Source organism: Symsagittifera roscoffensis, chromosome 5 (assembly GCF_963678635.1).
Source record: "Symsagittifera roscoffensis chromosome 5, txSymRosc1.1, whole genome shotgun sequence".
Lineage (NCBI taxonomy): Eukaryota > Metazoa > Xenacoelomorpha > Acoela > Convolutidae > Symsagittifera > Symsagittifera roscoffensis.
In genome coordinates this window covers 48,556,846-48,580,508 of record NC_087066.1, presented here as the reverse complement: position 1 = coordinate 48,580,508, position 23,663 = coordinate 48,556,846, and the positions used below count along the sequence as shown (strand labels likewise).

General features: G+C 37.0%; 1 protein-coding gene across 1 annotated transcript; it reads right to left on the bottom strand.

Moving 5' to 3' along the window:
- Positions 1 to 338: 338 nt before the first annotated feature.
- Positions 339 to 22,207, bottom strand: LOC134845928 (UDP-N-acetylglucosamine--peptide N-acetylglucosaminyltransferase 110 kDa subunit-like). Its single transcript, XM_063863059.1, has 16 exons — positions 21,930 to 22,207; positions 21,521 to 21,830; positions 21,237 to 21,433; positions 20,953 to 21,163; positions 20,598 to 20,800; positions 20,069 to 20,448; positions 19,566 to 19,827; positions 19,081 to 19,308; positions 16,447 to 16,588; positions 16,031 to 16,237; positions 14,353 to 14,823; positions 11,816 to 12,006; positions 11,434 to 11,617; positions 10,532 to 10,748; positions 8,685 to 10,368; positions 339 to 552 (listed from the first exon to the last, which is right to left on the bottom strand). The coding sequence occupies exons 1-15, from the start codon at positions 22,200 to 22,202 to the stop codon at positions 10,071 to 10,073; spliced, it is 3,774 nt and encodes a 1,257-aa protein (XP_063719129.1). The 5' UTR covers positions 22,203 to 22,207; the 3' UTR covers positions 339 to 552; positions 8,685 to 10,070.
- Positions 22,208 to 23,663: the final 1,456 nt, after the last annotated feature.

Sequence of the window (23,663 nt, the reverse complement as noted above, 5' to 3'; positions counted from 1 at the left end):
AGCAGAAAATTAGGCGTGACATAGCTGAACTTTCACAGCTGAAGACTTTTCCTTCTCCAAAACCAGACTACCAAACCAAGTGAATATTTATTTTGCCATTAAAACTTACCAAAAAACAAGTACCAAAAAAGAACGAATAAATGAGAACAGAAAACATTTTTGACTAAGAAAAATACTAGATAATTGACTCAAACTCAGAAGTACAATTTTCCAGAGTTAGTTTTGCTCTTGCATGTGAAACTTTGTGACCATGGTAGGATAAATTATTCAAGCCCCATGATACTTCTTAATTTTTTTGCTGCTTTTTACTTGAAATCTAATTAAATGAAAAATAAAAATTCAGACAAAAAGCTTCTATTGTCTTGTGCACAAACTTTATTTTCATAAAACCAAATTGACTGTTTCAATCACAGTTTTATTGTTGCTTTTCTGTTAGATTCCATATATTTTCATAATTAGCCTCTCCGCTACTCATCACGTCGCAACTGTTTTTTTCCCGGATTTCTCGACCAAGCTTCTAGTGAAGTTATCGTTGACAGTAGACATCGTGGCCTAAACAAGAGTGAATCAATTTAAGGCCTCTATCTACGTAACAAGATCCTTACCCCTACCCCATTTACACCTACTTAATAAATCCCTCCTTTTCACTATTAATTTTACGTATTAAACATTGAATTTCAATTTTTCATCCCAAATATGAAGTTTCATCCCATTAACAGTTTTTGACTTTTGGCAATTAAGTCAGTTTACTTTGCAGTTGAAATGATTAACTTTCTTTAGCTTTCCTTTAAAATGGGGAAAACTACCGATCAATAGAAAACTTCAAAAAATAATGAAGAGAAGATGCTCACCATTAAAAGTGCTGATTTGTTCTTGGGTTTCATACTTACTAAAATACCTTGTGCCAACTGAAAACACCTGAAATCTCAAAACAAAGCCGATAGTGTTGTTTAAAAACTAAGGCGTTCAGGCAACAAAATATACATTTTTTGATTTCATGAACTATCACTTTTCCAGAATTTTTGAAACCCGCATTTCATATTAATTCTAATGGTACACAAAAATCACTCTTGATTTTTATGTGGACTGCATTCGATTTGAAGGGCGAAAATGTTTTTTAGTCAATCAGCCGGAGCCCTAACTCGAAGGTTAATTATTTAGGTTGACAAGAACGCATATAACCAGCGCCGCCTCTTTTACCTTTTCCCCACCTCGTGTAAGCATCAATGTTAAGGCGTAACGAGGGCTTGCGCTTTTAAAAGGTTAGGTATGAAGACCAAATATGTTTTTACTGGCCTAATTAGTCCGTATGTCAATTTTCATACCAATCGAACAATGTGATTAAAATTTTGGTGGGGGGGGGGGGTAAAGAGTCTCAACAACTATTTAAGCTGAATACTTGCAAGCGCTCGTGCAATTTAAACCACCAATTATATGATTGCTGGGCACGTTCTGTACCTGAGCGCCACATTATCTGGAAAAAAATCTAAGTATAATTCAATCAAACATAGCAATAAAATAACAAAAATTCTCAACTGAGACTGGGAACAAGATTGGTGGAAGTATTAATGAAACCAGAAAAAAATGTTGAATTCATTTTTGAAGTTTCCTCTAGTTGCCTTGAAAAGAAATCAAGTCTAATGTGACAAAAGTTGAATAGCAAGGTTGGAAAAACTAAACTTTGCCAACAGACAGTTGGAAAAGACTGAAGAAAAACAAGTAAGCAGAAAAAGACTGACTTGTTTATCGAAATCTCAACTTCGAATTTCCAATTAAAAATACATTCCCTTACAGAGCGTTAAAATTCTATAACAATTTATCAGTGAAACGTTTTTTGCTATAATTAACCCGATTTGAGAAAACTGGAGCAATAGGCAAAAATACGAAATTTCTGTAATTGTTTCAACCACTTCACGAAGTGTGAAAGAACTAAAGCGTAGCTTGTGTTTTTTCCTCTCGATTTCAACTTACTGAAAGCTTGCAGGGTGTCCAGTGCGACATGATATTTAAGTTTTTTAAGCCGTTTTTTCGATTTCAAACAAGTCAAATAACATGGTCTCCGTTTTGAGAAAAACTGGTTTGAACCTTTTTCCGTTTTTCAGACTGAATGACACACTTACTATCGACATATGAGGGATTTGAACTCTCAATTAAGTAAAACTACAATTTTTATTTTATTTAACCTATTTGAATTCTCATTTAGCAGATTTTTACTTAATTAAATCACCCTTTACTGAAAATGAGACAGAAATTTTAAAGTCGAAATACAACCACCAACAATAAATAAGCTTTTAGTATCATTTACCAAGCGGTCACTAAGCGATAAAACTTGGGCGAGCTGAAAAAATAAAACCATAAGAAACTGTTTTCATAGAAAAGCTTTGAGCTATCAAGTTACAAAATTATAAATTTCATTGAAATAATTAGAAAAACGAAAATTAACTGAACCCAAAAAAAACACCAGCCGAAACCTTTATAATCAAAAACAAATGTTAAAAATAAATCAAAACCCAAGATGGTAACTTGACGAAATCGCCGGACGACTCTCAATTATAGTAAGAATGGTCTAAATCGGAAAAAACTCCATGCTTCGGAAATTATTTCCAAAAACATCAAGCAGACAAACGAAACTCCCAGAAAAACAATGTTTTAGAATAAAAAATTCAACTTCATACATTCTAAAAAAAAACACGGTTGCGACCGGGATTCGAACACGAAACCTTAAAATAGAAATGCAACCGCGTTACCTCTAGACCATGTGTGAAGAAACTATCCAGTTAAGGTTTAAAAACAAGTTCAATTTCTTACAGATTTGTAAGAAAAGTTGTTTAGGGAGGAAAGTCTGGTTGAGACACTATTCCTCACAACTATAGACATACAGCGTAGGGGCAATGCAAGCATAGTTCGCTTCTTGCGCGTGTAGGCAACTTTTATATGGATTCTACCTTTCTTCATAATAAATATAAGCTAGTCGGAAAGATTTTGCCTAATTCGGTCAGCATGGCAGCGAAAAGCGCATTAGAGTAAATTTTAAAAGAAATTACTAAAGCAACGTGTGGCGCAAAAATATTTGCTTCAATGCTACAGTGCTGATTTAAATTAACCGGACAAAACGAGCTAAACTTCAAATTTAAAACGCGTTTTTCTCAAATTGGGTTGAGTTTAGGTGAAAACTTATGAAGACAAAACTTGCTTAAAATTTTAACAGGATTAATATGATGTAATTTGTTTTGCGAAATTCGGGCCCGAAATTTTACCCCAAAAATGGGTCATTTTGGCTTTTCCTAGTTAATAAAAAATTACGCCAAAAATACCCAGTCGATCACAAACATAATGATATCAAAGTGAGCCCCTTACGTAGCCCAACAAACTTTCAGAAGGGCATATTCTCCAAAAAATTTGCAAATTGTTTAAAAATTGTTTTTAAACAAATAATTGGTATTTTTTATAGTAAAAACGACCTTTTTTGTCTATCGAACAAAAATAAATTAACTTATACAATGTTTTGGAGAATATACCCTTCTTAAAATTTGTTAGGCTACGTAAGGGGCTCACTTTGGTATAATTATGTCTGAGATCGACTGGGTATTTTTGGCGTAATTTTTTATTAACTAGGAAAAGCCAAAATGACCCATTTTTGGGGTAAAATTTCGGGCCCGAATTTCGCAAAACAAATTACATCATATTAATCCTGCTAAAATTTTAAGCAAGTTTTGTCTTCATAAGTTTTCACCTAAACTCAACCCAATTTGAGAAAAACGCGTTTTAAATTTGAAGTTTAGCTCGTTTTGTCCGGTTAATTTAAATCAGCACTGTATTTTTCAATTGCAAAAAAACTGTAATATTTTCACATGGCTCAACTTAATTGGATTTTAAGAAGTAGCCATACAAAATGAATCAGCGTGAGCGCAATAACAACATACGCAAATATTTTACCTATTTCTTTGAAGTGGAAATCGAAATTTTGCATAAATCTGTATGGCAGCAAAAAGCGCATTCGGGTAACTTTTTAAAGACGCTAGTAAAGCAGCGTGAGGCGCAAAATTAACTGATTCAATACTCATGGCAACCGCAAATTATATGCTCCTCTTTGCACCTCACTCAACTTCAGTGAATTTTAAGAAGTATGAAAATTAACACACAAAATGAAGCAGCGTTAGCGCAATAACAACTATTTCAAAAAGATAGAAACAGATGTTTCAAGCGGCTAAAATAGTTGCATCACAGAAAATTATTACCTTTGAATTATTTATTATATTAACTGCGTGCGGCATTGGTTTAAGGCAACGACAAGTTAAAACATAAAAATGAACGAAGCTTCAATTCGTTATATTTTTACTCTTTTATTCATAATTATTTTTCGATTATATTTTAAAATTAATTTGATCATTTTATTTGTCTGAAAGTTGATTTCTGAAACACCCAAATTTTATGCCCCTAAAATAAATTTTGGGTGATATATTACAATAGGTGGCAGGTTCAAGTTAAATAGCTGGATCGTTACTTGCTGTACTTCGAACAAGATTTATAATTTATTTCAGAAGCCAAATTGTTTGGCGAAAGGTAGAACTTGAACTTTTGAATAACATTTCATCTGGCAGAGTAAAGTATTCACAAAAATTATCTTTGTAAGATGTACAAATGAGGGAAAATAAATGAGTATACTATGCATTAGTTTTCAAATTTAATACATGCACTATGCTCAAGATTACCACCTATTGTAACATATCACCCAAATTGTCCGCCTTAAATCACACCTCAGTTTCCTAAATGCAACAATTCGCACAAAATAATCAATAAACACAGAGGAGCAGCTGCGCTTTGCAAACACTAGTAAAAACACAACGACAAAAAGCACTAAGTTAGAAAAGAAAAGGTAAAAAAGGACTTGATCATTAAAACTTTTGCTGCCCCAGATTCGATCCTACCGCCTGGAGATTTAGAGTCCCCTGCCCTCATATCTGAGCCATGGGCCTTTGACAATTTACACACACTAGCCAGAAAAAAGCAGCTACATATGCTAATAGATTGACAATGCGATGCAGCAAAAATGGCACCAAACACTAAGACACAATTTTGATGGTAATAGTTTGGAATATTACAAATTGAAGGCATCCACACTGATTTCGCATGAAAAGAATACCAAATTATAAAAAAATTATGCATTTTAATTAAATCGGCGATATATTGAGTCGGGAGTTTTCTGAAATTTAATTGTTTATGGTACTGTTGTTTGAAGCAAATAGCTTTTTCGAATCTTCTGATAAATTAAAAATGGATCAACTGTGTTAACTTATTACGAATCGAATGTCAAAGCACATGCTATCAAAAATCCGTAACTGTGCCACCAAAAATGGCACCAACATTGCTATTAGAAAGAAAAAAAGAATAGTCGTACTAATACACTACGCTCGCTAAAGCCGAGTGTGTAAATATTAGATTTAGCAACATAATATGATTATAACCTAGATATGTATTACTGGAAAAAATGGCTTTTACTGAAGCGTTTGCGCAATTTTGACGGCATTTTATCAAGCCAACAGCGGTTGAACCACTGTTTTTTGGTAAAATAAATAAGTATTAGCCGCAGCGCTCGCGCAAACATACATTCTTCTAAGCGTAATGAGCCAAACTACATTGAAGAACTGCAAATGAAGAATACTATTACAGAAACATCACTTGAGAGAGCGCCATAGGACTAAATTCAGCCTGTTTTCAGGCGTCTCAGAGCGAGTTCTTTTTGAATATCCTTGTAATTAGTGGGGAAGAAAACGAGTATGACACTAAGGCCACATTGGGTCGACTAACAAACTGAACAAAATAATAAAAACAAATAGGACGCAGATTCAAAACGGATATCCACACCACTTGCGATACAACACAAACAAATCATGGCAAGCTATCCAACAGAAAATTGTCGAAAACCGCAGTAAAAAAACAGTTGGATGATATGTCGAAAAAACTACATCGACCTAACTTTTCATACTTTTGAAAAAGCACCGTTTTTCTCCTGGCTCTATGTTTGTGGTCGAGCAAAATTCTGCAGCTTACTTGAAAAAAAAACAGCCAACAGAGACTTAGAAAAGTCAATGAACGAAAAGAAAAAAATTGTCTTGTATTTTGAACTTCACCTAGAAAAATACATCTTGATGCTGGAACCTGATTGTCAAATTCTAGACAATGAATTTCAAAAAAAAACCAAGTTGATGCTGGAACCTGTTTTTCAAATTCTAGACAAGGAATTTCAAATTTAAAAAAAATCACTTCGAGATGTTGAAAAATGATTTGGGGCGGAATAAGTAAAAAGACCATTATCTTCTCATACTTTAATACTAACTCAATTTTTATATCAGAGTAAATTGAATTAATCGTTTTGCAAAGTAAACACAGAGAGGAAGCGGAGCTTCGCAGCACTTGCAATGCAAATCACACATTGCGTTACAAAATAGTATATGAAAAAAGATTAAAAAAATTATGCTGGAAAAAAATACTTGACCAAGTTGAAAAATTACCGTAACAAAAAATTCATATTTGTATCGGATGAAATTAATTAACAGCCCTTAAAAAGCAGAAAGCATTTACCGAGCGGCAACTTTGGGTCGAAACTTGTTGAGCCGAAAACAAAACTGTGTTGATAAAAAATTCCATAAAAATTAAGTGCTTACGACCCATCCAATTGAAATATAGAATCCGAAACGGATACATTTTGCCCTCGAAGTCACGCAAAATAAGTTGACTAAGTCGATATAACATTAACTGAAACTGTTTAAATAAATTTTAAAAAGAAAAAATCAAAATCAGACATGGTAAATTTACAGATTGTGAAATTCAGTTATAGTAAAAACTATTTATATTGGAACTAAAGCAATGTTTTAAGAAAAGTCTTAAAAGACTGGTACTACCTTCAGGTGGGTCAGAAATGTCTTTGAAAACTGCACCCTTGGTCCAGCATATTCATTCAATTATTTCGTTTAGCTTAGGATTATGTTAATGGACTTGCTATTTAATGGACTTGCTAAAAACTTGCTTTTGAATTGCGGCGTTTGCGCAAGGCTGTTCAATTATTTCGTTCAGTTTAGGATTATCTTTAATGGACTTGCTATTTAATGGACTTGCTAAAAACTTGCTATTTAATTGCGGCGTTTGCGCAAGGCTGTTCAATTATTTCGTTCAGTTTAGGATTATTTTTAATGGACTTGCTATTTAATGGACTTGCTAAAATTGCGGCGTTTGCGCAAGGCTGTTCAATTATTTCGTTCAGTTTAGGATTATTTTTAATGGACTTGCTATTTAATGGACTTGCTAAAAACTTGCTATTTAATTGCGGCGTTTGCGCAAGGCTGTTCAATTATTTCGTTCAGTTTAGGATTATTTTTAATGGACTTGCTATTTAATTGACTTGCCAAAAACTTGCTTTTGAACTGCGGCGTTTGCGCAAGGCTGTTCAATTATTTCGTTCAGTTTAGGATTATCTTTAATGGACTTGCTATTTAATTGACTTGCTAAAAACTTGCTTCTGAATTGCGGCGTTTGCGCAAGGCTGTTCAATTATTTCGTTCAGTTTAAGATTATCTTTAATGGACTTGGTATTTAATGGACTTGCTAAAAACTTGCTATTTAATTGCGGCGTTTGCGCAAGGCTGTTCAATTATTCCGTTCAGTTTAGGATTATTTTTAATGGACTTGCTAAAAACTTGCTATTGCGGCGTTAGCGGCTTTTGCGCAGGGCTGTAAACTCAGCAGCTGTTTTCTTAATCGCGCCTAATAACATGGCGTCGGTTTAGCCTAAAATTGTTGGAGCTAAAGGCGGCGTTAGCGCAATTGCAGTAACCACATGACGTATTTTACATTTCATTACAGCAACTTATTCTCAAGTAACATTTGCCAGAAAATCATGCGTATAGATGAAACTTATCATAGATTACAACTTGAAAATTGCAGCGTATGCGCATTAACAGATGATGTTGGCTCTCTTGACCACTTGACACATTAGATATGACTATTTTTAAGAACATGTATCTTTATTACAGAAAATTAACAGTTTCAACGTCAGCTCAAAAAAGACTACATGAGGGGAGAGTGGCTACGGATAATTACCTTAACATGAAACCTAATCTTTCCCATCTTGTCATACCAACGCAGAGTTTTTAAAATAACAAAAATCACAAAATTAGATGTAAATTGCTCGTTGAATACTTTTTCTGAACAATAATTATCGAAGCATTTCAAAAATCAATACATATGTCAAAAACTTTTTACCCATGCGCCTGTTTTCTTACACCGCTTATGAACTATAGCATAACTTAAGAAAAAGGATCAGATTATAGTGTGGAAATTTCTAAAATCAGTAGATCAGTAGGGGGTAAATTAATTAACTATCGACCTTACTGATAGATCTTAATCAAATTGGCATATATATTATCGAGATTATATGCGTTTCGAAGCAAGCATATGTTTATCATCATTTTATCAAACAGCGAGGCTTTGTATATTTTTAACCATCACAGATTGGACCTTTTTGCAGCGTTAGCGCAATTTTACTTCTCAACTCTACTTTTCAATTCTCAACCATTTTGTCATCAGTTTGGCACTTGGAACATACTTTGGTGCTTTATAAGAAACAATATAACGTACATAAAAACATGCAAACACTTTCAACATCATTCACAAAAGGTTACCAATACATTTATGATGCTGCCCAAACTATCCAAAACCGTCTGGGTATTGATGTGAAGTCGTCTGGGTTATGTTGCGAGGTCCGAGGGGTATTTTTGCAGCCAGTTGTGGTCCAGCTTCGTTAAAAGAACACAATAAATCACCTGCTAACAGAAAAAAAAATGAGAAAAAAAGGTCAAACAAAACAAAAAAAAAGCAGCACTAAAAAGCTCAGAACAGTTAGGCTAAAATGAAGAAAACTTTAGCACCACTAGCACCATTACATCATCGCTTTACTATAACGTTCCATTTTCCTTTTTCAGCCAAACATTTTTTCTCTGACATTTCAACGTTCTGACATTTGAGACAGGTAGACATTAAGTCTCCTCAATTTTGTGGCAAAAATAAATTTTTCTACTGAACGATTACTATGATTAGTGGCATTACAACGCAAGTTTTTCAACTTTAATAATATTATCAGAATTTCAGAAGAATTGTATATAGGGTACAATCGAAATCATATAGTAAACGAATCGAAATCACAGCACTGTGGAATATATGAGGAATTTTCAGTCACGAGCTACCGCAAAAAAAAATTAATAACTGGAATACCAGAAAGCAAAAATGTGAACATTAAAGCACCATTAAAAATTTTGTATAAAGTGAAACTTGTGTGAGTTAAAATAGCTCCCCGATCCCTTACCGTATTTCAGAGCGAGGTAAAGTCTAGTTTATTTGAAAAGGGCAACAACACACAAATTCACATACACCAGGAACGTAGGGGTAATTTTGATAGGCATATACAAAAGGTAACTAAACAAAAAAAGTAATAAATCAGAACCCATATGGTTCATAAATTCATACACAACTAGGCGAGAAGAACATTCGGCGAGTTTTGGGTCAAAGGCTCCTGGGATCGCTTAACTCATTTTGACGAGCTGAAAAGTTTTTCCTTGAGCTTTTTCCTAATTCATGCTCCTTCACAGCATTATGCATCAATGACGACTATGCATCCCTGCTCGGAATGATTGAATCCACAGCAGGGTCCAAGTATGCCGTAACTAAGAAATCCTTGACATCTATAGCATTTGTCCACGTATCAAGTCATTCTCTGAACCCAAGAACGGTTCTTTACTCGACCCTCAGTTTTCTGAGAGGACATTTATTCGAACTTTTTGAACGCAGGACAAATTCTTGGAGTTCTCTTTCAAGGGCGCCGAGCGACATCTGTAATGTATATACAGCTTACATAGAAAAGTTACATCCACGTGATAGAATTTCTCGGCACGGCTTCTAATAGGACGTAGTGCTCCAATAAAGTGAATAGTATTTAACAATGGAGGAAGCGATAAATAATAACTGAATAATTTGGTTATCGTTAAAACTAGGTTCTTGTCTCGTCTCACAAGACCCTCTCAGGCTCGTTTGTTGGATGAGTTCTGGTGATGATGATGGTGGTGGTGGGGACTTTGGACTCCAGCTAGCAAGTTAGCATGGTTGTATGGTGAATGGGCTGGGGATGGCGATATTACACTCAAGTGTTGGTGGCTCAACTGTTGGTTATTCATAGCGGCTACAGGTGACAAACTGGCGCTTCCGGTGCTGTTTCTGTAGGGGGAGCTTGGTGTACTGTTCCCCATTGCTACAGATAGACTCTGCTGTCTTGAGAGGTTGCTTGTGTTGTACACGTGACGGTTGGTTCCATCTCGAGCACTAAATACGTGAAATGAGGCCGTTATGTTTCACATAGACGACGTTAATCTGGTAATTTTGGGGTGGGTATTTTGGATTCAGGGGCACTACCCTAATAATTTATGGATCCAACTATTATATTTAAACCATGACTCATGGTTAATGGTGAAATGGAATGTCTTACATATTCTGACTGTCCAAGGATGCATTGGCCAAGGACGATCGATTCGATGAGTGGGCATGCAGATGGTGACTGTTACCACTTGAACTGTTGTGCGAGGAATCATCTTTACCACTGGACCCATTCAGCGACTGTCTGTCTCCTTTTCCAGCCACTATTCCCATTATTGAGGAGGACGTCAGAGGCATCAAGGAAGCTCCACTGATTGAGGACTGAATAGCTAGAAAAGATATCGATTTGTTAAAGAACGATCTGCTAATTTTTTATTCAAAAATTGACTTCATCGGAATCTTGTTCAAACTATTTCATCTGTTTGCGAAGTCAATTAAAATTTACAAAAGCGTTAAGTTTTCAGTTTTCAGTCAGAAAAGAAGTTAGTGATTAATCATACTTGATAAATTCTTGGCACTCCGCTGCACGCTTTCTATCAAGTTCCGCGTGGATATTTGTTGCGTCAAGTATGGGGAATTCTTAGGAAAAAGGTTGTTCAATCCCGTTATTTTTCATGTTGTGGAACCAAAAATTCATATCTAGGCCATCGAATTGACAGGACAATAAATTACCATCGGATTACTAAAAATTTGAACGCATTTTGTTATCAATTGTGCGTTTTTAGTCCGAGTAACTTGATATGATTTAACTTCAGGTCAAAATTCTGTCATTACTTCACAAAATTCAAATCATCTGATTTAGATTCCCTTAGTGGAGTTTATTGGGTATTACTCTCATGCGTGAAGGACCGAGTGCGCGAACTCTCAACCAATCAATGCCCTGTAAACTGAAAGAATTTATCAGTTAATTACGAAAGATTTCTGAATAATGAAGTGATTTTCCAAAAAAAAAAAATGGTCCATTCGTTTCTTCGCATGAAGGATTGCCCGGAGTTTGTTAAGAATAATACCCACCTAGTGTTTCGGGTGCATTGGGCGTGTCTGACTTCATTCTGTAGGTGTAGTGGGACAGTTCAGTCACGTGGTCCGGATTCAGCCCCTGCTCATGTCGCTGCCACACTTTATACATCAGTCGCTCCATGTCCCGAGCATACTGTTGCGTGTTGAACAGTATCCCGTCTTTCACGTTATTCCACACCTAAAACAATCATTTTCGGACTTAAGACAAGAACTTTTTCCAATTCACTTCTACGCGTTTCTTCCTTCGGTCGAAAAGAAAAACATAGCATAAATTTTGAAACAAAATGTTACACGTGCAATACAATTTGTTAAAACTTTGAGCTGCTGCAAGATTGTGCATCTTGTTGTAAAACCTTTCAGTTTCTCGAATACAAACCTTTTCTCGGGTCGATCTATAGAACTCCCTGTCGTTTCCGAGTCTGACAGCAATGTCCAGGTACTGCTTGGCCGAGTTCGCTACCAGCTCTGGACATCCCAGGGCGTACAGCTGGGAGGCTGCCACTCTCGAGGCCAATGTGGTAAGAGGCTGAGACACCATAGGAGTTCCAGTCCACAGAATGTCCATACCTTCAACCAAAATCGTATATGAAGATATGAGAATCAACTAGAATCCGATTGATAACAAAAACAGCCAGGAGACAGCCAGAAAAGTGGCAATCAACTCAAGAAGACCTTTAAAATGACTGATTTTTTAAAAAAATCCGACCTTTAATATATACTGAAAACAAGACTGCTCGAACCACTGACTGTTCCAAATGCCCTTTAATTCTTCTCTATGTAGTTTTCAGAAGGGAATAAGCTTTTTGATATAATTTTTTCCCACATTTTTAAGCCTATTTCACACGCAATTGTTGGATCAAAATGACATATTTTGAAATTTGAATTACTTTACCAGCTACATATACAACGCCAAAATCAATATATCATGTCTGGAGGGATATCCTAAAGAGCAGTACGCTCATCGAGTAGGATACCCGGGAGAGTAAAGAGAAGACAGCCAGCATTAACTCAACAAACAAAATAATTTAAGGGCTGAAGTTAAAAAACAGTTTATAGAGGTTCTGATTGTCATTGGGTAAATTTGAAAAAATTGTTTATAGAATCTGAAACAGCTAACTTGTGACATTTCATATATATTAACAGGTATCAAGTCATTTTGTTTTAAATAGTTAAAAGCCTGCACAATTCTAACTGTAAGCGATCTCTGTTTAGCGGTAGTAGAAAATTTAGTCAATTTAATTACGCTTTTCGCTTTGCTCCTGGTACATGGTCCACTTTTTCGGAGTAAATCAGAGAAAGAAAAGGCAATATTTGGAATACAAAGCGATTCATACCAAATAAGTATGATTTAGCTGCGTACTGCTCGAATATACACACAGTAACATGTCCAAATTTTTTCGAAAGTCGCCTTTAGAGAGGTGCTTGAAATCAGCCTCAGCCTCAAAATGTTAGGCTAAGAAAAAGGCAACGAATTCATTAAGTGGTATCAATTTATTGACTGCGTCCGGAGGGAAACTTCATGATATTTTGCAGACTCATTTGACTTCTGATAAAACCTGAGTGATTTAATATTAGCTGGCAGCCTCTGAAAAATTAAAAATTTGAATAAGTCTTCTGAAGCATTGCACCTTATGACTGTGAGTTTCAGTATCTTCTTGGGCGCTAGATTGACACCTCGCAAAGGCCAACAACAATGCCTGAACAAGGGGAAATTTCTACATGTTTTAAGTCAACTCCTTCACAATACACATAAAAAAGGTAAAAAAACATCCTATGTGAATCCTATTCGGAGTCAATCAATTTTGCAAAAAAAAATCAGATGAGAACCTTATTTTCAAATTTGTTGAGCTCCAAGACAGTCGAAATGCCATTACATCCGAGAAATTGTTTTTTTAATAAGCTAGTTGATCAGGCTGAGATATTTTGGAGAAACCTGATTTTCATAGGTACCTGGTGATCACTGAGAAATATCATTAAGCTCCTGGTAAGCTGAAAGTTACAAACCATCGTGTTGGGGATGATTTTCAAAGAAAAATCATTTCTTAAAGTCGAACACTACTCAATAGGCGTAAAAGGGCAGTCGGAACAATCAGGGCTTTGTCCTTTTAAGAGCAGTCTTGTCATCCATATGAAAGAATCTGACGTACCACTCCAAATACATGGGTAAAAGCAACAACCTTGCCAATTATTCCTAATTGTTCGGTTAAAGTACTAAAAAAATTGCAGAAAATTCGAATATTTTCCCCAAACATCTCTAAGCTCTAAATATTCAAAATTCAAACCAATAACATGCTGTATAATCAAATTGTATGACATTTTCTTCAAGAAAACAACAAACAGAGGCAAAGCGGAAAAAAAATGTTGACAACAAACTAGGTCTACTTAAACTTCAATTTTCGTATGTTTCAATAGAAGTTCATAATAGGCAATTATGTCAGACAATTGAATATAAAAATAGCAACGGAACAAAATAAACGAAGAGTAAACAAAGCCGAGACTCTTTGAGCAGACACAAGTTTGTCCGAAAAAGTTGCTTAAGGCGCAAGAAAAAACCGAGCTGTGGCAACTAATCGGTACATGTTTGATACTTTGAATTTGTTATACTAATGCGGCATGAAACGGGTATTTTCAAAACTAGGACTTTACCCAAATCCTAGTTGTTTCTCTACAAAAGTAGGAGAAAAAATTTCGAGATAATGGAATTTCCCAAAGGGCGTATCATTTCTCTAACAAAAATCTCTAACAAGAGTCGTCTTTTTTGTAGAAAATTCAGACAACCGGTTCTTTCGATTGAAAAAAAATCAAAAAGTTTCGTCAAAATATTTGTTTACGGGAAAAAACCTAGTTCCCAATTACAAAACACTTGCTTTCGCAAGTGTAATAAATTAGTTCCTAAGAATTGCTTCAACATACCGGTTGTATGTCCATTGCATATCGGAGTGTCCAAACACACATCAGCAAGTTGACCTCTCCTCACATGCTCCTCTTTCGGCGCCACATTCGAAAAAATGATTCGATCCTGGGGGTTCTCGAGGCCAAATTGCCTCGCATAGTTCAGAACATTAGTCTCACCCCACTGCGGGAACCTCAATAGCCACAGCACACTATTTGGTACTTGTGAGAGAATCTGCAACCATAAATGCATGGTTTTCGGGTCCAACTTATACAGCTGGTTGAAGTTACAATACACGAAGGCGTCTTCGGGTAGATTGTATTGCAGCCTCGAGGTTACTATATGTTGGTTGGGACATAGTTCACCTGTTGCGGTTTTGGTATTGATTTGCTGGTTGGCCAATCCGTTTTGGAGGACTTGGCCATCGGATAGCATTGCTACTGCCAGGTTGTTTTCAAGGAGTGCCTTGATAGGGTGTACTTGCTGAACTTCTGAAACAGAAATTACTGGAATTTTATTTCGATTGTTTTTTTTCCCGCTAATTTAATTTTTTTTCTACTCAATGTGGCCAATAATTTTAGCAAACACTCCAAGGGCATAGTCTTATTGGGCATACATGCCTCTTATCTATCATCTCCATACATGTGTAAGAAATAAAATTTAATGGATTCAATAATTTGAATATACATCACAAGCGAAAGAATTCTTTTTCATCTAAGTTAAGCTAATTATTTTTCACAAAAGCTACTTTCTTTAAAAAAAAACACTTGTCCTAACCCCCTTTTTATCACGTAATTCCTAATAAAATGTTACTGCAAGACCATTAAATTTAACGGCCTTTCAGATTACTTAAGTGAAATTAACTTCAATTTACCTATTTTTATACCTTCAGGGTTTTATTGTATGTCATTAATCCCTTATTCCTTTAGAGCATGTAAGCTGTACTTCAAACCCTGAGCTAGAGATATTACACATACCACAGGCATGCGAAAATTCATGTAAAGAGACTATTAGACCTAGGTAGAAAGACAAAGATATTACACTTAGGAGTGACAAAATTTAAGTAATGAATCTTATTCTATGTTCATTAGTCACCAAATTGGCCACAGCAAGTTGTTAATTAGGCTAGGTACACAACTACTTGCATTCGCACAAAAGTTGAGCTCGCAAAATATGAGCTCCAAATAGAGATCCATAGACCCCGAACAATGCATCCGGCATCTAACATATACTGGTCTGCTAGATCTTAAACTTGATAATCGCAAAAATTTTACCTTCTAGGGGACTTATTTTTGAGGAAAAGATATTTCAATAGAGCAAAATAAAAATTATCTCACAACTATTAAGCTCGGCACGCATTTTTGAAAATACGTGTTACTTCCGGATAATAAAACTTAACGGATACACCGGATAAATGCAGAATTGATGAAATAATTGATTGAATTCGATGTACATGTATGTAACAAGTTTACATGATAATCTTCCACATTTTGATTGAATCGTGTTATACGCTTATTTTGAATTCAGTGGGTTTTCGAATGTTTTTTGTAGTCAAAAAACGCGGTCAGTATCCGGTGCTATTTTACCGGATATCCGTGCAGGAACCAGATGCTGGATAACCTGATATCGATTCCGGATACCACTTCCCGGTACAACTCTAATTATGACCCAATCAACCATGTTATCTGAGTATCTGACCTTGACTGGTGGTTGTCGGAGGCGGCCACTTAATCTGAGCACAGCAGAAAGCAGGATATGATGAGGTCTCCCTTACAGTGAGACAGGGACTGTTCATCAGCTGACTGACATTGTGTGTGTTTATGATGGTGTGGGTGGGGCGACACTTGCCATTCACTTCCAGGAGGATTTTATTTCTCAGGTGGGGAAACATCTGTCTGTGGTCGCCTGGAGAAAAAAACATCTTGAAACAAATTGTAAAAGTGAATAAAATTTTTTAAGCTAACGAGATTCATGTATCCTAAAAACAAAAGCCAAACTTTTGTTAACATGCTTGGCTATATTTAAAAAATTGAAGTCATAGGCGCACTTAATGTCAAAAATCAAACATCAAGTTGATATTTCAAAAAATAGAAAGATGAGTGTGGAATACTTACCAACGAAGAATGTCCTCGGCATGTATGCGAACTTCTCACTGTAGTCACTTTCCACTCCCTCTAGCGGAGAAGTTACACAATCTGTCACTATGTAGTCCATGTAACTGGCTCCAGAAGTACCCGGGTAGCCCAGCCACATGACCTGAAATCAAATAAATTTTGTCTCCATGAAGAAGTAGAACAAAAAAATTTTGTTTCCGATAACTAAAGAGTAGCAACACGATTTTTTGTACGTTTGCGGGTAGTGAACACTCCTGTAATTTTAAGAGCTTTCGAAATTTTGAAAACTGACCACAGCGAAAACCATCAAGCTATGTTTTTGCCGTCTATGTTTACCCAAACCTCAATATCAAACAAACTAGCAGGCCCACTGCAGCTAAAGCTGCTCTCGGAAAATGAAAACGCCTATTTTAAACAAAAAAAGTTGGATGGATGGCTAGCTGATTGTAAGGATGGATGGATGAATCGACGAATATATGAATGAAAAGCTGATTGAATAGATTGACGGCAGGATGAAAGGAAAGCTCGATGGACGCATGGATCGCTGTCTATATGGATAGCTAGACTGCTGGTTGTATGGATGGCTTGAGGGATGGACGAATGGATGGCTAGATGGCTGGTCGGATGGATGACTGGAGTAATGGATGGCTTAAGTGGTGGCTGAAATGATATATGGCTGCATAGGTCGATGGATAACTAGGTGGATGACTATGAATGGCTGACTGGATGGCTAGGCAGAATGGATGGTATGAATGAATGGATAGATAGATGGATGGCTAGACCGATGGCTGGATGCATGGCCATATGTTCGATTGGATGACAGGTTGGTATCTTACAGGATGGATTGCTAGATTAATGAATAGCTGTATGGATGGCTGGATGGATCGCTTATTGATAGATGGATGAGTGGATGAATAGCAGGATTGATGGATAGCTGGTTCCTTGAATGAATGGCTAAATATATCTGACAGGCTGAATGGATGGCTCGTTAGGAATGTATGGCTAGTTAGAAATGGATGGCTTAATGAATGGTGAAATTGATCGTGGAAAGATCGATGGCGTGATGGATGGTTGGCTATATGAATAGATGGCTTGAAGGATGGATGGCTAGATGAAGAATGGCTCGATGGATGGCTGGTTGGATTAATGGATGGCAAGATGGATGTATGGCTTGATGAACTGATTGCTACATGGATTTGTCAATTAATGAATGAATTGCTTGTTGGTTCTTTGGATTGATTAATGGCTAGATGGATGGATAGCTGGTTGGATCACTTAATGATTGAAAACCTCGATGAATGTATGGAAGGAATGATGTTTGGATGTATCGTTGTGCGGAGGTCTACATCGATGGACGGCCTAATTGATGGGTATACAGTTAGGTGGAAGGATAGCTAGATTGATGAAAGGCAAGCTGGATGATTAGCTTGTTGTAGGATTGGTTGATGGACGGGCGAAAAACTTTTTTGAAATATCAAAAAAGATCATATTTTGGATAATGAAAAAACTTGACCAATCATTTGTATGTGTGCCATATCTGCAACTGCTGTGAGTACCCTAACATCACCCAACCAAGGAATCGACAATTTCGAGCTTCTGGAAATGTTTTGAGATATAAGTTTTTGATAATTTTAAAAAATCATGAAAACACCATACCTCGGAAGATAAAAGGCAATTGAGCAGAATTTTGAAGCTCAGATGAAAACCTGCTTAGAGTTCCGTGACAGTGCCCCACCATGTAGTTGAGAATTTCAAAATTCTTAAGAAAAAAATCTAATTTGTTGAAAAAATAAAAAAACGGCATACCTCGGACAAAAGTGTTTTTCAGCAGTCATATTTGGAGGCAAAATTTGCAAGACCTGAAAGTACCCTGCAGGGTTGCCACGCGGTATAATTTAACTGTCGCCCTGACCACTGCCCTGACAAGTTTTTGTTCGCCCTTTTTCACAAAAAGTAATAAAAAACGCCATATCGCGGAAGCTAAAAAGTATTAGCGACAAAATTTGCTATGAGGGTTGCTTATTTCAACCTTGGTGAAAAAAAAAACGCTGAAACAAAAAATGCTCGGTACAAAATGTAAAGATGGATAAACCCCTTTACACTACCATACACTGAGCTAGCTCCCTTACTATGCTAGCATCATAGCAACAGTCTAATACCTCTACCTCTTGGCCTAAGATACATATTCACGAAGAATCGAAAAAAAATCTTAAGCTTTACAATATACGACACAACTTAAGAAAGTGAAAATTCTTTCGTTAAACAAGCAACTACGCTTAAACATGGTGATTTACGTCTCACGCGCATGTAAATACAGTATAGATAGATAATAAATTTAAGGGCAGTATTACCTTACAGTCCGCCCTCATGAAAATCAAACTTGGGAGATCACCGGAGCTTAACGTACACTTCAAGTTCATTTTAGTCGAGGGACTCAGTTTTTTTCTCATTCGCGAGATTTGCATTAGGTTGGGATGTAATTTCGAAACAAATGCAATAGCAATAAGTATTCGTCAAAAATTTACACCAAAAGTGTTTTTTATGATATTATTTAATTAGAAAACGAAAAATCAAAGGTATCATCATGGTCACTGGAAAAGAACAGAGTCTAAGAAATACAGTCTACAAACATACTTGAATAGGTGCTGGTCTCAGTGCAAATATTTCGTTCCTTGCTCCCTTCGTGTATCCATTCAGATTCATGAGAATGTGGATCCCGTCCTGATAGATTCTTTCAGCTGCCTTCCCGTTGCACGTGATTCCACTCAGGTCCACAAAGTGCTCAGCTTCTGACTTTATTTTACTTCTGAAGGTCGTTCCATCATCCGCACTCAGTGCGTAGCAGAAGATTTCAATATTGCTCTGAACAGTACATCACAGGGGGTCAATTGTTATAAAGAAAGCATTTCAGGACCACCTCGCAATAAAACTGATTGGCATTAGCTTCATAATTTACTATGGTTTTTCTGAACCCTCGATGATTCTTTTTATCAAACTTTCACTCTAGGTGTGGTCGAGGTTTCGTTCGCTTCTCTCATAGAAATTGAATGATCTTTTTCATTAATGGCATATATTTGCTAGGTTTACCATAATGTACGTGTGGATCTTGATTGATTTACCTTGTCGTGGAATCCCGGTATGCTCTGCATCAGATGCGACGTCGGGTGGTTTCCAAAATCCGAACTCACATATCCGATCTTCAGCCTCTGACCAAGGCCCAATCTTCCGTACTTCTCTTGTGGGAATGTGTAAGGTCCTCTCACGCGGAGGATGTTTTGCACCTTCTCAAGACAAAGCATTGCGTGTTTGGCTGCAATGCCCCTTCTCTGTTTGTTGCTCAGGGGGTACAGCATGGAATGGTGGGGGTGCACACTTGGTAGTCTAAAAGTTCAAAGATCTTCGATATTCAAGCCAAGCAACTCAAAATTATTTATAATTCGATAAAATGCCTTCTCTCAAAAAATTTTTTTTCCGGTTATATTTGAAGGGGAAAGCTTGTGAATTATGACAAAACTTTCGCCATTACTCATAAAATGTCTTTAAAAAATTAACAAAAAATGCAGAAGAAATTGCGTCTGGACCGGGTTATAAATCCGAAAATTCCTCACTATTTTCTGCTAACCTGTTTTTGTCTAGCTGAATCTGAACAAGTTTCACAATTTTCTTCATCCTGTCTGAGTAATCCGCCCAATCGCACACAATCTGCTGACAATGAGCCAAGTTACAATATGCGTCGGGGAAATCTGGCTTCAATCTCAGCGATGTCCTGTAACTGTGGATCGCTTCTTGGATATTTCCCGAGTCTTTATGAACACTTGCGAGGTTGCTGTGAGCATCAGCAAACGCAGGGTTGATCTGGATGGCTTTCGTGTAGCACTGAAGTGCCTCGTTGACACTGCCCATTTCTTTGAAGGCATTTCCCATGTTGCTATAGGCGTCTGCGAAAGTAGGGTGGATACGGATGGCCTCACGGTAGTGACTCAGAGCTTCCGACAGCTTACCCTGAAAACATTGTCAAACAATCCTGCTTTGAACTAGAAAATTGTCTAATATATTGCAAAACGCGGCAATCTTTTCTCACACCGAACGTGATGAATTCATCACTTGATTTATCTATGGAGAAAATCTTTGTTGAAAAACTTAAAAGAAACCTGCTGTTGGAGAACACTGGCCAAGTTGCTGTGAGCAGCTGCGAATTCTGGCTGCACCTCCAGTGCTCGACAGTACAGACGAATTGCCTCCTCTATCAGTCCGTGCTCCCGTTTTATGTTGGCCAGGTTGTTTAAGGAGTCCGCGTGGTTCGGACATAGTCTAAGAGCTGTTTGGTAGCTCTCTTCTGCCTCTGAGACGAGACCTGATAAAACTCATTTTACTGAACAGCAATTACTAAACTTGAAAGATCAATCTGGTTTTCACGCTAATTTAGTTTTTATGTCCTAATATGAGCCAACAATTTGAAGAGCCAACAATTTGAAGAGCCAAATATGAGCCAACAATTTGAATCACCTTTTTCCTTAAGTGCATTTGCTAAATTGCAGTATGCATCAGGGAAGTTGGGTTGTAATTCGATCGCTCTTTTGTACGTGTCAACAGCCAAGTCAATGAGTCCTTGCTCATAGTATACACAAGCCAAGTTTCCATGCACAATTGGATGCAGAGGGTTCAAGTTCAAAGCTCGCAGGTAAGCTCCGATTGCTCGCTCGAAGATTCTCGCTTCCTTCAATCAAACAAAAAAATGAAATAAATATCCTTAATCTGTACGCAAATTATGCGCGGAAACAATTTTCTACCTTGAGAACATTTCCAAGGTTTATGTAAGCATCAAGGAAGTTGCTGTCAAGTTGTACTGCCTTTTCGAAATGGTGAATCGCCAGCCAAATTTCTCCTTGTGCATTGAAAACGCAGCCGAGATTACTCCAGGCAACCGCAAAGTCAGGTTTTGTTTCAATTGCTTTCAGATAACAATGCTTAGCTTCGTCCAAGCGACCTGTAAAATAGAAAATACTCAAAAATATGGCATTCAGAAATGAAGCTCATAAGTTCCATGATTGAATTTTTGAGGTTTCAGACATACCTAGGGCTTTCAAGAGGTTTCCCAGGTCACTTCTTACAGCGTACAGCTCAGGATTACATTGCAATGCAGACAAGTATGCATGAACAGCCCCTTCCATGTCTCCAGCGCTTACAAGAGCAGCAGCCAGATTGATATACCCATCAATGAAATCTGGTTTCAAATTGATGGCGTGTTTGTAATTTTGTAGGGCTTCACCGATTTGCCCTCTTTCTTTGAAAACGTTTCCCAAATTACTGTAAGCTTCTGCTAGACTTGGGTTTTTTCGAATAGCTTCCAATGAGTACTTGGCACTCAGATCTAACCTCTTGCACTAAAAGAAAATCGTGATTCATACTATCATAAAAAACCATGTAACGAAAATGGCACAAGTAGAATATAATTCATATAACGGCCCAAAATTTTAACTTACTTGGAAATGAATTGATGACAGCAGCAAAAGCGCTGCCACATTATCAGGACAATGAGCGTACAGCTGCATGCAATGCCGCTCAGCTGACTCGTACTCTCCTCTCTGATACTCATTGTGTGCCAATTCAACAAGCGCGGAGATATCGATTGTATTTACTACGGAAGTTCCTGCAGGAAGACTTGTTCCACTATGGAAACTCACGGTGACTGGAGTAGTCGCCGTAACATTTGTAGCGGCCAGAAGTTCCTCGGGCCTTAATTTTATGTTGATCATTCTACCACCTAAAATAGGAAAAGCTACATAGAAGCGTTTTCTTCAGGGGTTTTCTTGAGATGGTATGGCATTGTAGCGCCTTCCAAAACGTTTTCATTATTGAGGGATTTTTCATAATTTGCATCTCGCATTTGAAAGTATTTTCAAGTGTACAAGTGTAAGTCAAATTATGAAAATAATTATTGTTAAAAGGGAAGGGCAGGTATTTTCGATGTTTTTTAATGCCAGCTTTCGGTTCAGCTAAATTACAAAAACTAAATTACAAAAACTAAATTACAAAAGGGGCCCTTCCAATTTTCATCTCGCATAATAAAATAAAACACTTTATTTGCCAGTTGAAAGTATTTTCAAGTGTACAAGTGTAAGTCAAATTATGAATATAATTATTGTTAAAATGGAAGGGCAGGTAATTTCGATGTTTTTAATGCCAGCTTTCGGTTCAGCGAGTTGAAAGCGTTTTCGGCATCTATCAGTAGAACAGCATCGGCGGAAGTTTTGCTGTATTGATCTCTTAGCGTGTGGATCGCATATTCAATGCCACATTTTTGTCCTAGGCAGAGTTGGTAGTTTGAAACGAGCGACATGAGTTCGTTTTTTAGGCATTTAGTTATTGTTTGCCCTATTATCCTACGCATAACTTCTACCAAGCCTATGGGTCTTACCCCTGGATTCTTATCTAAGGGTATTAATCTGCATGCGTTATATGGTTCCATTAGTTCTGGATTTAGTTCTTATGTGGCCAATTTTTTTGCAATTTTAGCAATTGTTTTTGAAATTTCAACTGATTGTTGCCCGAAGTGTGTTAGAATACGTCTCCATTCATTTGCATCGAGGCCAGATGGTCCATGCGATCCGTGCGTTCTCATGGCTGTCCATTTGATATGTTGACCGTTTATCTGATCAAATATCGATTGATGGAAAGGAATTGTTTCGTTTGAGACTGGTGTAATATAGTTCTCATCAATTGGTTTAGATGGTGGGTGTTTCTCTATGAGAGTCTGTTCTACTGTCTTACCTTTGACAATCTCGTCGAGCGAAAGAACGCCTTTAGATGTGTCTGTTAGTTTTTCAATTGCGCTTGATATTTTTCCAGTACTCATTAGTTTGTTGAACTGTTGTGCTTCAGTTTCAGTTTTTCTTCTATTTCCTTTCAACAAGCGCATTTGCAGCGCCTTTCCTTCATTATATAGTCCATCCAGGTCTCCGTCTTGCCATTGCTTAAGTCGCCTTGCTATTGGTTTGGATAAAGATCCATCAATTTCGGCCTTTGTTTTGCACAGTAATAAGTGTGAAAAAATCATTGCTGCGTGCATTGCGAAGATATTTTCGTTGTTTTCTATCAGGCTGTTCAAAGTTCTATTGAGGGTTTCAATGAAGTTATAACCAACTTTATTTTTTGACAAGATCATAAAGACCGGTTTCCAGTGGACCACTTCGGTGTATTTTTTCCTGGTGGTTTCT